This window comes from Microcebus murinus, chromosome 3 (assembly GCF_040939455.1).
Source record: "Microcebus murinus isolate Inina chromosome 3, M.murinus_Inina_mat1.0, whole genome shotgun sequence".
Taxonomy (NCBI): Eukaryota; Metazoa; Chordata; class Mammalia; order Primates; family Cheirogaleidae; genus Microcebus; species Microcebus murinus.
In genome coordinates, this window is record NC_134106.1 from 87,191,645 (window position 1) to 87,205,570 (window position 13,926).

At 53.2% G+C, this 13,926-nt stretch overlaps 1 protein-coding gene across 1 annotated transcript in view; it reads right to left on the bottom strand.

Moving 5' to 3' along the window:
* WDR1 (WD repeat domain 1) overlaps positions 1–13,926 on the bottom strand; it is a 41,151-nt gene that overhangs the window by 19,082 nt on the left and 8,143 nt on the right. The window contains exons 3-5 of the mRNA XM_076001093.1: positions 9,713–9,803; positions 4,558–4,705; positions 3,257–3,437 (exon numbers count right to left, since the gene is read on the bottom strand). Coding sequence (XP_075857208.1) covers positions 3,257–3,437; positions 4,558–4,705; positions 9,713–9,803 — 420 coding nt within the window. The remainder of the gene's footprint in view (positions 1–3,256; positions 3,438–4,557; positions 4,706–9,712; positions 9,804–13,926) is intronic.

The following is a 13,926-nucleotide window of genomic DNA, read 5'->3' on the forward strand; positions in this document are numbered from 1 at the left end:
GTGGGTGAGGATGAGTTGGGATCGGGCCTGTTCTGGGCAAAAGGCTTCTCCACCCCATCCTCTACCTGTCTTGTTCAGGTTCATGCGGACAAGGAGCCAAGCTGAGCCGTGGTCTCTCAGGCCTGGAGGGCGCACAGGACAGCCCGGCTAAAGCAGAGCTGAGACTCAATTTCAGTGAAGCCAGAAGTTGATGCTCTCTCCACACGATGGACCCTTAACAAAAAGGAAAAGCGCCAGGAACCCCAGACTCGGGCCAGCGAGATGGAGGGTGGCTTGCCCAAGTTCACTACGTAAGGTCCTGCTTGCTTTTCTACGAAATGCTGTTTGCATTTTCACTCAGGCTTGGCATTGTTGGGGCTTTGTTTTGTCATGTACTGAAATTCAGAATATGACTCGCTCCTCTCAAGGCAGCACTCCAGCCAGAGCCCTCCGGGCCCTCCCCAACAATGTCTCCCTCCTCCCCCACAGGTGGGTCCCAGGGCTCAGCCATGTGGCCTCCTGGGGAGGGGTGGGCACAGATGCCACCACAGCTGCTCACTCTCGCAGGAAGGTTCTAGCAGGCACAGGCTGCGAGGGCTTGAGGGCTGGGGAGGAAGGCAGGCAGCCGTGACCCCAGGTGGTCATGGGGTTGGGAATGAAAGATTTCGGGAGAAAAGACTGTTACTGTTTGGATTTCACAGGAGGAACTTAATTTCCTCTAAAAAAAAAAAAAAATCCCACACATACTTTAATTTTAAAAAGCTTTTGCTACAAAAGGCTCAATTAATTCCTCAGAACCTCCTCATCCCAGCTTTTGACTGAGAAGAATGCATATAAGGAAAGAGGCCTGGCAGGAGGCTCTGCCCCGGGCCTTCAGCCCAGTCCTCCCCTGCCTCACTTAACCTCGATGCCTTCGGCTCACTTCCCATCGTCTGCACCATTGCCCTCTGGCTCTGGGGAAAAAGCCAGCTTGTGCCACAGGTGTGGGGTCCCTGAGAGCCCTCCCTGTCCTTTCGACACCAGGCCAGCTGAACCTGTTGCAATCTTTTCAGATGGACCCCCACGCACGTCCTTGTGAATACATGGATGTCCCCTGGCACCTCTCCCGTTTTCCCCACAGCTGTGGGCTTGGTGGAGGAAGGCCATCACGACCCTATTTCCTGGGGGGCCTGGAGGCATAGGACTCCCCCAGAGATCAGGGGCCGGGCCAGCTAGCTCAGCGCTGCCACCCAGTGTCTGTGCTCCTTGGGCCATAGCCCTATGGATCTCTCCCAGGTCCTCAAACAGAACTTGTAGGTGAGGCCTCCACAGGAAGACTTCAGGACACACAGTGCTGCCTGCCCTGGAGACGGGCTGGGTGGACAAACATTTCTACCTGACACTCCTGGGCTGGGGCTGTAGGGTGGTGACCATTCTAAGGTTAGAAACAAAGAGGAAACAGGAAAATATTCTGGCCAAGCCCCCGAGCAAGCACACAGTGGTGCAGAACGCAGCCTTGAGTCCATTGCCTGGAAGGAAACCCTGGCTCCACTTAATGTCATTGTGCAGCTCCATGCCTGGTTTAATCCACATCTGCCAAGAGCAAATGGTCCCTTCCCAGGGCAGGGAAAGAAGCCCCCACCCACACTCAGCCCAGATCACAGCCAAATGAGACCAAACAGGATGTGGAGGGCTGGGCAGTGGGGTAGTGGCACTGGAAACAGGCCAGGAGGGCCCTGTGTGCCGTGGAAGTCTCTCCTCCTTCTCCCTTCTCTGGGATGCTCAGCTGACTTAGCATTTCTCATCCTCTGTCCCACAGCACGCCCCCACTGACCTGGAGCCACAGCCTTCCACAAAGCTCCCAAAATAGCCAGGTCTGTAGTACCTACCAATTAGGCAGTGGCCACCGGGGCAGGATCTAAGAACTACAGGGTGTCCGGAAGGGACCTTTGGGCTGCATGCTCTGTTGGACACAGGATACCTCACTCACGCTTCCCACGCAGCCCGCCAGGCCCTGCACAGCCTGAGGCTCCAGGGATGACATGAAGCCTGTTTCACTCTAAGTGAAGAATCCTTGGAGAGCCCTCCTGTACCCTAAGCCAAGATTTGTCTCTGGGAATTCTGCCCACTTCGTGCACCCTGCACCCGCTATTTATGATTCACTGTGTTAAGTTATTAAAACACACAGTGCTCCTCAGTGAGCCACTTTAAGGACATGATCTCATCTGAGCCTCCATGAGGCAGAGACACTCAAGACCACGGATGCTCCTGAAGGACGATGAGACCTGAGACCTCCAGGCAATCCCCAAACTCAACCACCTCCAAGGACATAAACTAACCCTCAGATGCACACATTTGGGTTCTGCGTGGTCCCACCATCCTTTTCTCACCCACAGCACATGTGCTAAGAGTAACTGGGAGAGCCCGGGCAGGCCGAGAATCACAGATCACGCTGGGACAGGCTGCTGCTCTTCCCTGCATCGCCCTCACTCCAACCACTGGGGCAGGAAAATGGCATTGCAGCTGCTCCAGACCAGCTGGGCAGGCACTCCTGGTTCAAATTCACAGTTAAAACCATCAGATGCTGATGGTCCCCACAGACCCCATCTTATAGACGGGAAAATTGAGGGATAGTGAAGCCTGGGCTCTTGTCCAAGAGAGGGAGCATGCGCAGTGTGGGGCTGAGACCCTGCCATTTATGCCCACAGACTACTCCACTGGGGCACTGTTGGCATGTTTTTTCCACAAAGGGGCTCTAATTCTTCTAATTGTACATTGCTTTGCATACATGTCTCTGCCTTCATCGCCTCTAGGGAGTCCCTGAGAGGCCAACCCTGACTCCCTGCAAGCCCATTTCCTCTGCTGCTTTGGTGGCGCTGATGAGAGCGAGCTTAGCAGGTGTGAGGTTTCCACAACTGAAGAGCTGGCTGACAAAACTCCGGGCTCCACAGGCTCCCCTTTCTAATGGGCACTTCCAGCCTAGGATGCTTGCCTGAACGCAGGCACCAGAGACGCCCCTGCCCCTACCCCTGTTGTGTGCACATTGTCCAGGGCAGGGACCCTCTGTGCTGAAATCTCACATGCTTGGTTGAGGCCCTAGGAGGGCAAGTGGTGAGACTGGAGAGACCTCCCCTATTTACATACATTACCCAACAAGTGCACTTGCGCCTACAGATCATGGCACAGGTGTGCTGTGATGTTTCTACCATCAGTATCTAAAAAGGCCTCCACTCTGTTGGTCTCACATACAAACCACAAAGTCCATCCAAAAACCACTGTAAGAGAGAAGCCCACTTACTCCAATTGTGAACTTGAACTTGAATGGGGGTCCTTCAAAGAATGCAGCGCAGTTATCATCACTTCCCGTCGCCAGCCGGTATGGCCTGCTCTGCTTGATGTCCACACTGTTGATGACTTTGTTGTGTCCCGTGATCTCGCCCACAGAAGAGCCACTGTCCCACAGGAAGACGGCTCCAAACCTGGACCCAACGAGAGGAGTCAAAGGAAAAAAAAATCAATCCTGGACGGTCGATGAGAAATGTGATAGCTGAGCTCCCAGTGCACCAAGGACAGGAGTGAATGTTAGGAGGGCAGCTTGGGAAGTTAAAGGAACAAACTTGAAAGCACTGTGATTCTGGCTCTGCGGGTATTTATCCAAAAGATCTAAGGGCAGGTAGGGACAACCTAGGTGCTTTTGGGGAGGGACCGCATGTACGTGTCTGTACGGCTCCATGCCAAAGTACCTCCCGCATGACAGGTGCCTCAGAAACACCTGCCCAGGGAGGATCTTTACAGCTTCATCGCTCTCATAATGGTTCTATGGGCAGGGGCCGGGAAGCAGACCAGTTACTATCCCCTAAAGGAACGGAGACGCCTTGCTCTCGACTGGCATTAAAAAAAAAACATAACGTGGTAGTTAATATTTGCTACCAAATGAAAAAGGAACAAAGACCAACAGGAATGATTTGAAAAACCATGGAAAAATTAATACCCACCAGTGCACAAACTAAGAAGTGCCTCTCAGGGAGAGAAATAAAGACATGTGGCAGTCAAGTTCAAGCCCTTGTAGGCAGCCACGGTGCTGTGCAAGGAACCCTGACGGCTCTTGGAATAAGGAAGCCTGGGTTCCAGCACTGACCTGCCAGTCACCAGGCCCACGAGGAAGCACCCACCACTCCAGCGTCCACTGGGCCTTGTTCCTTGCTTAGGGAACCTTAGGTGACTCACCCAGCTGGGAGCACAGTCTAGTCTCTTTTGCAGGTTCATATGGCAGCTGCCAGAAGGGACCCTGATAAAAGAGGTAGCTTTTGCCTTGTCCCCCTCCTGCTGCCTGGAAGGTGGGCACAGCAGCTGGGAGGCGAGGGTCTCAGGATGTCAGAGGAGAGTGAGGCCCTGGGGACAGAGCCACTGTGATGTGGAGCTCTTCCTCACATGTGGTCAGTCACCACCTGTGAAGGCGGCTGGGGGCCTGGCCCCTACTGGGAGCTCAACCTCTACTGGTCCAAGCTGACACAGACAGCACTGCGCCCCGTCCCACCCAGGCATAGCATGTGGAGCACAGGCCACGGGACGGGCAGAGTGGCCAAGGGAGTGACTCACTTCTCCCTTCCTTCCCCGACCACGGCGATCCTCTTACTGTCTTCGGTCCAAGCAATGTCTTTAATCTTCCCTGCGAAGGGCTGATACTCATACTTCAGCAGGTGCTCCTTCTGCGTAGTGTCCCAGATCCTCAGCTTCCCAGACACATCTGTGGGACACACAGGGGTGGTATGAGTCACATGTCACCGCTGGAAAAGGGCTACGTGGCCACAAGCCCACTCAGCACCACCTCTGGTTTCTCGGGCTTCCTAGAAGGAAATGACATTCAGCCACCCTCCAAGCAGAGCCTGCTGTCCCCACGAGGGCTGCTACTTGGGGTCTCTGCATTTCACCAGCAATCACCTGGGAAACAAACCCTGCTCAGGTGTCAGAAAAAGCACAGGACACATGATAGTAACATTTCAATATGCTATGAAGCAGTTTAGTTACTGTATTTCTCTGCTTGTAGGGGCATCTAAATGGCCTATAGGCCTTGGACAACCTTTGTAAAAGTGAGAAGATTAGCTATGCCCCCATTTCCTGTGCCGCTGCTGCAGGAACTAACAGAGCTGAGGTGTGCAGCTATGTGGCACAGCCATGCAGCCTGGGGTGGCGCTGTGGCTTGGCCTGGTGGCCCTCGACAGGGGTCAGCAGACCTGGCCCCTCCGCGCAGCTCCCTGACAGCACGCTGCCAGGCTGACTGGCAGCCTTACTCGCTACCAGGAACGCTCCATAGCTTGCAGGAAGCAAAAGTGTGAGTAAAAGTCTTTTGAGCGACCTACAAGGTAGGTGTTGTGAGGGGAGGAGACCCATACACTGAACCTGATGGCACAGTGTTCTCACCGGAGCGTGGGCCGCCAACTGCAATAGAGCAATGCTGGAGGCCACACACCTCCCTCCCACGCCACGATCCTGTCACCAAGTATCGACTCCCAGCCAGACACACCCCTTCCAAATCAGCACCGTGTCAGCGTAAGAAACGGGAGCATCTCACACAAACTCTTGGGCTAAGAAAAGAACCTCAGCCCAGGCCTCCAAGTAGGTAGAGGTGCTGAGCTTTCTCCAGAGGACCCCTGGCCACGTCAGTACCAACACAACCCCAGTTGTTTTCAGTGAAAATAGTGCCTGCTTAAACGGCACCCGTTTTCTTGGTTGAGCCAAGGCAAGGGAGGGCAGCAGCCAAGAGATGGGCCTCAGGAGCAGGCGTCCCAGGTTCAAACCAGCCTCTGGCACATTCAGGCTTTGTGGGCCTCATCAAGCACATGGCCACCATGTCCTTTCACACAAGAGGGGAAAATAAAAGAGCCCCCTCACAGCGCTGCTGTAGGGCTTGACAAGTTAACACGTACAGTCTCTGGCTAGTCCTCAGTATGCAGGAGCACTTGACACGAGTCAGCCAGGACTAGTTATGAATGAACTGAGGCTACCAGAGGCCCTGAACTTATGAGCACACACAGAGCCTGAGCCCAGACTGGGCTAGGCCCTAAGACTTGGGAGGCCCATGTGAGGACTGTCCCCCGTGCTCAGCTGAGCTACGGGGACAGACAAAGACAAGAGGAGATGCCAAGTCCACAGGAGCAGCACTAACTGGGGGAGTCCCAGAGAGCCTGGGGTCCTCTGGGAGAGGTCCTGGCATGTGGCCAGAGGTAAGTTCCGAAGACAACCTGGAGATCTGGTTAGTGAAGTCCCATCTCCAGTCAAACAGGTGAGCGGGAAAAGAAAGGGAAGTCAGTAGAGGCCGGCAGCTTCAGAGGAGGAATGCTGGGTGTGCAGGAAGGACATACACACGTGTGCACACGCGCCCTCACGTGTACTCACAAACACACACTGCCCCATGGAGAGGACAATGCTCCCCAGGATAGGGTGGAGGGCATCTCACCCTCCACCCCAGGACTGGGCCCAGAGTTCCCGCCTCCCTGGGATCAATGAGCCACTGCCTGCTCCTCTCATCAGCGCAGCCTCCAGTCCAGGCCTGGCTTCCCAGCCACCTCCCGCCCACCATCTCACCAGCCTCCTCCATGGGCCCTGCTCACTTGTGTAATTCCTTTCAGAAGCAGCCAGGACAGGAAAGAGACAGTAGGGGCCTAGGATCAGGTGCTCAGGCCATGATCCGATGAGAACAATGCTGCCGCAGTCCCCAAACACTGGCCAGGGCCTGCTGGGGGCCAATTCATGTGCTGGGGGAATAGCAGTGACCCTAACAGACTAAGCACTTGCCCTGCAGAAGGGTCTACAGAGGGGGCAGACAATAAAAGCACAGCTTCCATTTCGTGTCCATCCACATGGCACCAGGAAGAAAAGCTTAGCAATGCTGGGACAGGGGAGGATGGGGCAGGCTCCTTCCCTCCACAAACTCTTGCTCACCACCAGGGCAAGGGGCTGCACAGTGGAGTGACGGTGCTCAGGGCACCTGCACCATCCCTGTGCCCCATGCGCAAGGGCACAGAGCTGCTCAGCAAACCCATGGGATGAAGCAGATGGGGTGGCAGGCGGGAGAGCCAGCCCTCCAGTCCCAGGGAGAGTTCTGCTCACAACTGAGCTGCAGCCTGGTCTTCCCTGGTCTGAGCAACCCTCACAGCCTCCATCCCTGGGCACAGATGACCCTTCCTCCAGGAAGCCCACCCTGGGCTTACACCCAAACCAGATGTCTGCCATTCTCTGCACCCCAATGGCCACTGGGAATCGCTGCCTGGGTGCTGAGGGGACTGGGCAACGGGGCAAACCACTAGCGTGGAGCTATCTCCAGAAAAACAGAGGATGGGGCCTGCCCCAGAAATAACCCCTGCACTTTGAGAACCATAATGCGGGAATGCAGGCTCCCAGCAGGCAGAGACTGTCTCGTTCAGTGCTGGAGGTTCCCAGGCATGGAGGTTTCTGCAGCCGTGGTCCAGTTAGCCTGGCAGGATCTAAAGAGCCCACAGAGGGCTGGGACCCCATCTGGGCTTCCTGAGGTGCTGGAAACCCTCCACCCAGCTGGGCACACCAGGTATCAGGTAACCCACTTAGTGAGCAGGCACTTCCTGAGCCGCCCTCCTCCTCCCTCCAAGCCCTACACACCACACTATTTTTAGTCCAACTCCATCTCTGCAGCAAATGTTCCACTGTAACCCTTAACAATCACTTCACTCTGTACAAAGAAACGTATCAGGAATGGAAAACGTGATCACCACCCAAGAATACGTGGACTGAGTAAGGCCTCAAACCCCCTTGGTTCCTCAAACCCCCTTGGTTCCTCAAACCCCCTTGGTTCCTCAAACCCCCTCCACCATATCAGGATGTTTTTAACAAGAGAGAATAGACTGATGGTCGTTTATTTATGGGGACCATCCTTTGCGTCAGTCTTGGACACGACACGGCCTTCTTTGTAGATTCTGCAGCAGCATCTGAAGGCCATTGATTTCTGTCTCGAAAACCCCTTTGGGACCCCAGAGAGGGCAGGTCTGGGCTGGCAGGCTCTTGGCTTGACGCTGACAGAGCAGGGAAGCCGTGCCAGGCAGGGGGCGGAGGCCCTGCCAACCACATTCCTTTCCCGAGAAGACACTGCTCAGAGCACCCACCTCCATGTTAAACACAAATGAAAAGACGTTTGGGCTAAATCTTGGGGCTTTAAATGAAGAGACATTTTGCTGGCAAGCAGGGCCGGGGGAAAAAATAAATCACATGGCTAAAATAAAACATGAGATATAAATTAGAGCAAGTTTTACAGATGGAGTTGGAGTTGATCTCAACACTAAAATCATTAAGAACCTATTACACACCAGACTCCTGGCCTGGCCCTCACCATGACCTCGGCTGGCCTGCCATCCCAGCTGGATCAGTGCAGGGCCCCAGTTTTGGTGATAGACAGTGTGGTCACCCTGGGGTTAAGCGGTGCAAGAACTGTGGTGCACTGCGTCAGCAGCCTCAGCTCACAGGAAGGGAAAATGAAGGCCCAGAAAGGGAAGTTCTTCCACTAAGGCTGCATGGCTAGCAAGGGGCTACTATGGTTTGAATGTGCCCCCCAAAAGCATGTGCTGGAAAGTTCATCCCCAATGCAACAGTGTAGGCGGTGGGCCTAACAAGGTGACCAGGCTACCAGGGCTGTCCTCATGGATGGCTTACTGCTGTTATCAAGGGGGTGGGATTCCTTACAAAAGGACAAGTTCAACCCCCTGGCGCTCTCTCATCCTCTTTCTTCTTCTGCCATGGGATGACACAGCAAGAAAGCCCCTCAGTCCCCAACTCCCCAGCCCCCAGAACCATAAGCCAATTCATTATAAATTACCCAGTCTGTAGCATCTGTTGTAGCAGCACAAAACAGACTAACACAGGGCTGAACCCAGGTCTCCCCCAACCCCAAAGCCTGTTGTCTCCCAGACATACAGGAACAGGCTGCTGTGCACACGCAGGGCAGTGCAAGCAGGACCCAGCAGCACATGTTAATCCCGCCCTTCCCTCCTGGTTGTCTAGCTTGTTCAGCGATCTGGTCGTGGTGTCACTCTCTAGACATGCTGACGGGGCCCACATCAACTCACCACTTGGCTCTCCCTGGGGCTGGAAACAGGGCTAAGTATGGCAGGCAATAAATATTTGTTGAGCATGTGAATGAATGGATAATTGAGTGAGTGAATGAATGGGACCCCACTCCAACTTTTGTGCCTCCTGCTCTCATCTATAAAGGTAAAGCTCGCCCTCAAGGAGTTAAGTGAATAAAGCTCCCGCAAGCGTGAAGATCTTTCCGCCCCTTGCCCAGCCTCCTCCCGTGCCACACAAAAGCCCATGCTGCAGAGAGCAAAGGCCCAGTTTACAAATACAACATAAGCGCTTGCTCTGAGGCCAGCACTGTGTCAGGCACTGGGAAAGGACAGCGGACAAGAACAACACAAAACTACAATTCAGACACACATGTAGTGAGCTCCAGCATGTCATGCGGCTACCCGCAGAAGGCCTCTGGCCAACCTCACAGGAGCCATTTCTGCTGACCTCCGAGTTGGAACCAACTGGAATACTCAGAACTAGAAAGTATATTTTCTAGAACTAAGACCAGTTCTGGAATGGGGCACTTCAGTGTCTTATACTTTCCTTGTCAGCCCCAACTGAAACTACATACACTGGTCCTCTCTCTCCCCATCCTACCCCCAGCCAGGAGCCCTGCTCAGCCTTGGGTCCCAAGTGCCACCTGGGCCACACCACATACCTCCAGAGGCGATGTAGAATCCGCTGGGCGCGTACTTGGCTACCACCACCTGATGGGCATGCTCCGTGTAGATGTCGGCCACAGCTGGGTTCTGCAGGGAGGAGACCCCAGAATGAACAGAAGGAACATAGAGCAGCTAAGCTGCTTCCAGCTCTATAAGTTAACACATTTGTGGGGAAAAAATGACATGCACAGAAACTCCTTAAGTCAAAAACTCCATAAAGAAAACCCTAGAAACATACATCTACCTGCCTATCTTTGGGTGATAGAATTTTAGGTAGTTTTAACTCTTTTTCTTTAGTCTATGATTACAGAATTCAGAGGCTTTTTTTTTTCTTATCTGCTTTTCTGTCTTTTCCATAATACAGAATATATACTTGTAAAATATATACATGAAGTTTGATTGAAAAAGCCACCATGGTTCCCACTGTCCCCTACTTGTGGGAAGCTGCCAGTTGAGGCTGCCTGCATTCCAGGACTGGCGTCCCAACTTCCCCAGGCTGAGCACCCTCTCACTCAGGATCAGCTCTCCTGGGGCTGCCCTCTGATGCCCAAATGCCCCAAACAGAGCTCCTGGCTGTGCCATGCAGGGCCAGAGTGGGGCATGCAGCTGGACCTTTGTCAAAAACCTGGGTTTGGGATGAAACCTCAATTCCCCACTACCTTTTGCAGCACAGACATAGGCATAACACACACACACACACACACACACACACACACACACACGTCTCCACAGTCAAGCTTTCTCTTGGGAGGTAATAAAGACATGGCCATCTAATCTCTCTGATACCTGCTGTCAGCTTTCCATAAACCAAGTGCTCCTTGAAGACGCAGCTTCTTACACACTCCGGGCTGAGCACCAATGAGCCTGACCTGCTTCCTGAAGGCTGGTCAGGCACATCTAACTTGACCCACCACCTACCACTTCAGCCCCCTTGTCTCCTGCGGCCCCCTTGACAAGAGCCCGGGACTTGCAATCTCCTCAGCCTCTAGGTCCCAGGACCCCCATGTTGACCTACACCCCAAGAATGAGACCTGAGACACATATCCCAAACCCCAACCCCCTCTTGCCAAGCTCCACGTCTCTGCGAGTGCTGAGCTCTCAGACTGTGGCACCTGCTCTGCCTGCTGGCACCTAATCACCCAGCAGGCCTCCCTGAAGCGACACCTCCCCCATGAAGCCTCCGAAGGTGGCTCCTATACTGCTAGCAATATTGTTCTTCTGTGTTGCCAAAGCATTGAGGCACAACACACATTACAGTCCCTAATGTCCTTGTCCATGGCCCCCAACTTTTCTGTGACCTGCTTAAGGTGACATTCACCTCTTTATAGCCATCACAGCACTTAACTAATAACATGTGCTCAATAAATGGTTTGGGGAGGAAAAATATTTTACATAGTCCTCCTCTTTCATCCCTAAGACTTAACACTTAGCATTATGTGATACAGTAGATACTTGTGATATGTGATTCATGATTTAACCCACTCTGGAATAAACATTTGCTAATGAAATTAGAAAGATATCAAGATGTCGACTATCTATCCAAAGAAGGTAATATGAATGGTATACAAGCACATGAAAAGTTGATCAGCATCACTAGTTTTCTGGGAAACGCAAATCAAAACTACAATGAGATACCATTTCACACACACTGGAACCCATACAATTAAGAGACTGATGTCACCAAGGATGACAAGGATGGAGGGCTGGGGACACTGCAATGTTCATACCCTGCTGGTGGAAATACAAAATGATATAGCTGGAAAACAGTTTGGCAGGTTATTTATAAAGTTAAACATACACTAATCATACAAAATACCAGCAAACCCACTCCTAGATCTACTCAGGAGAAATGAAAACACATGCCCACAAAGAGACATGTGAATGACGTTCACAGATAGCTCCAAAGCGGGAACTCCCAAATGTCCATCAACAGGTGAACAGAGAAACAACCGTGGTACATCCATTCAATGCAAAGCTGCTCAGCCATAGAAAGGAATAAAATGCAAATGCTCAACAGCAGGAAGGAATCTCAAAAGCTTATGCTAAGTGAAAAAGCCAGGCAGAAAAGACTACACATCTCAAAAAGCATTAGATCTTGCGAGAAAAAACATAAAAAAAAAAAAAAGACTACACATTGCATGATTTCCCTTCATATGAAAGAAATTCGAGGAAAGGCAAGCCTAATGACAGAGAGTGGATCAGCAGCAGCTAGGGGCGGGGGTGGAGGGCACCTTGTGGATAGACGGAGTGTCTGTGTCATGACTTCAGTGGTGGTTATGCGACTATACATATACCAGTCAAGACCCAAGTTGTATACTTAACACTGACAGATTTTACTTGTATCTAAATTACACCTCATAAAACTAAGCTGCTGGTTGGTTGTCTATTAAATGCCTGCCTGATCCACTCCTCTCCTGCTCAGATTAGTCCTTCATATTTCAATGTCCTGACACAGACCAGTTCCCTCACCTGGCAAAAAGTGACCTCTCAGACACTGTCCTGGTGCCCACTCGTGGCTGATTGAGGGTCCTCTGCTCACACACAGGGCACACCCCTCCACCCCAGCCCTCACTGGCTCCTGGTGAACTCTGCATGGGCAACACTGTCTTGGAAGGGTGGGAAGGGCATCCCACAGATGGAAGATGACTAGGCAAGACCACAGAGTCAAGTTCTGCCCTTAAAAATTCCTTCCCCTAAATGGTCAGGGCTGTGTGTAAATCCCCAAGGGCACCCGAATCCTGCCTGCTCCATGAATCACTCACTCGTTTGTATTCTAAATACAACTGGGTCAGCGTGGGGGGAGACACTCCAAACTGCAGATAATGACTTACATCTGAGTCACAGCAACCTCCTGCCCACGCTGCTCAGCTTGCAGAGGGAGGCCGCTTACTAGAGCCAGAAAGACACCTCCCCTGTCCCTACTGTCACTGCTTGTTAGGTTCATTCCAGATCAGCTGGGTCCAGATGGCACTTGGACACCCCCGCTGTGCCCTCCCTCCCTCCTATGGTCTTGGGGAAGGAGAACAGGAAGCCAATCCCAGGGCCCAGCGTGCCGTTAGTGCTGCGGGCAGGGGCTCCATCTCCCAGCGGGGATGGGGAGTCTCTGCCTGGGGGAGCCCCTCCTCCAGGGCTTCCTTCCTGTGCTGCCGCAGAGTCCTCACCCCAGTCTGGCCCATCCTCTCTCCTTCCACCCTGGCCAAGCTCTTCCTGTCCCTCCTGGGGACAGCAACAACTGCTTCCTAATTCATCTCTCCATCTACCAATCTGCCAATCTCTACCTCACGCCACTGATGACCTCACGCTCTTGCCTGCTATCCCCTGTCCTGGCTCCTCTTGGGAGCTGCCCTGAGGCCCCCCCCCATACCAGGATCCCCAGGCTTTGTGCCTCCTTGATGTTGCCAGGAGCTCCCTGGGCCAGACCTGCCAACCCACTGACCCATGACCCTCACCCCTAGCCCCACCTGGGGGCTAGGACAAGACCTCCGGACAAGCCCTAGAATTCTGGCATCACCCCCAACCCGCCCACCCCCCAAGGAAATCAGGGGGCCTCCCAGAAGACACGAAGGACGCCTGCACTTGGGGAATCACATATGGCGCAGAGTCAGGACCCACAGTTGGTGACAAGCAACAGCCTGTGAGAGCGCTCCGGCCATGCCCTCACAGGGCCAGGTTCGAGGCCCAGTGGTAAGGATTTGGAGTAGCAGCTTCGGACTCTCTCCAGGAAGCTGGTTCTGCTCTGACTTTCTCACCGTCCTCAGACTTGATCACCCCCACCTCCCACCTGTGTGCCAGGGCTCCCTGCCCAGAAACAACAGTTGGTCTTTTGTCCTAGGAATCCCGTCAAAGGGGACACCTCAACAAACTACCCTCAACACCTTTACAATTTCTGTTGTAACTGTCCTGCCTTCGTCATGCTAACAAGCCCACAGGAGAAATACCCGCTGTGGCTAAGCTCAGGGCAGCATCGATTCGGCCAGCTCTGCAGTTCCCGAAGCCTCTACATCCCCATGTCCTCTCCCTTTCAGGCAGTGAGTAAAGGGTCAGAGGACACCACACCAATTTACAGATAGCCTGTGACAGCACAGGGTCCCAGGCTTTGGCACTCTTATCATAGCTCTCAGCCCACAGTGAACCCAATGGAACATGCTGGAAGGCTGGGGAGGCCCCAACCAAAAAAGGTTTCAGCAGCATGATACAGCTCGCAAAAGGA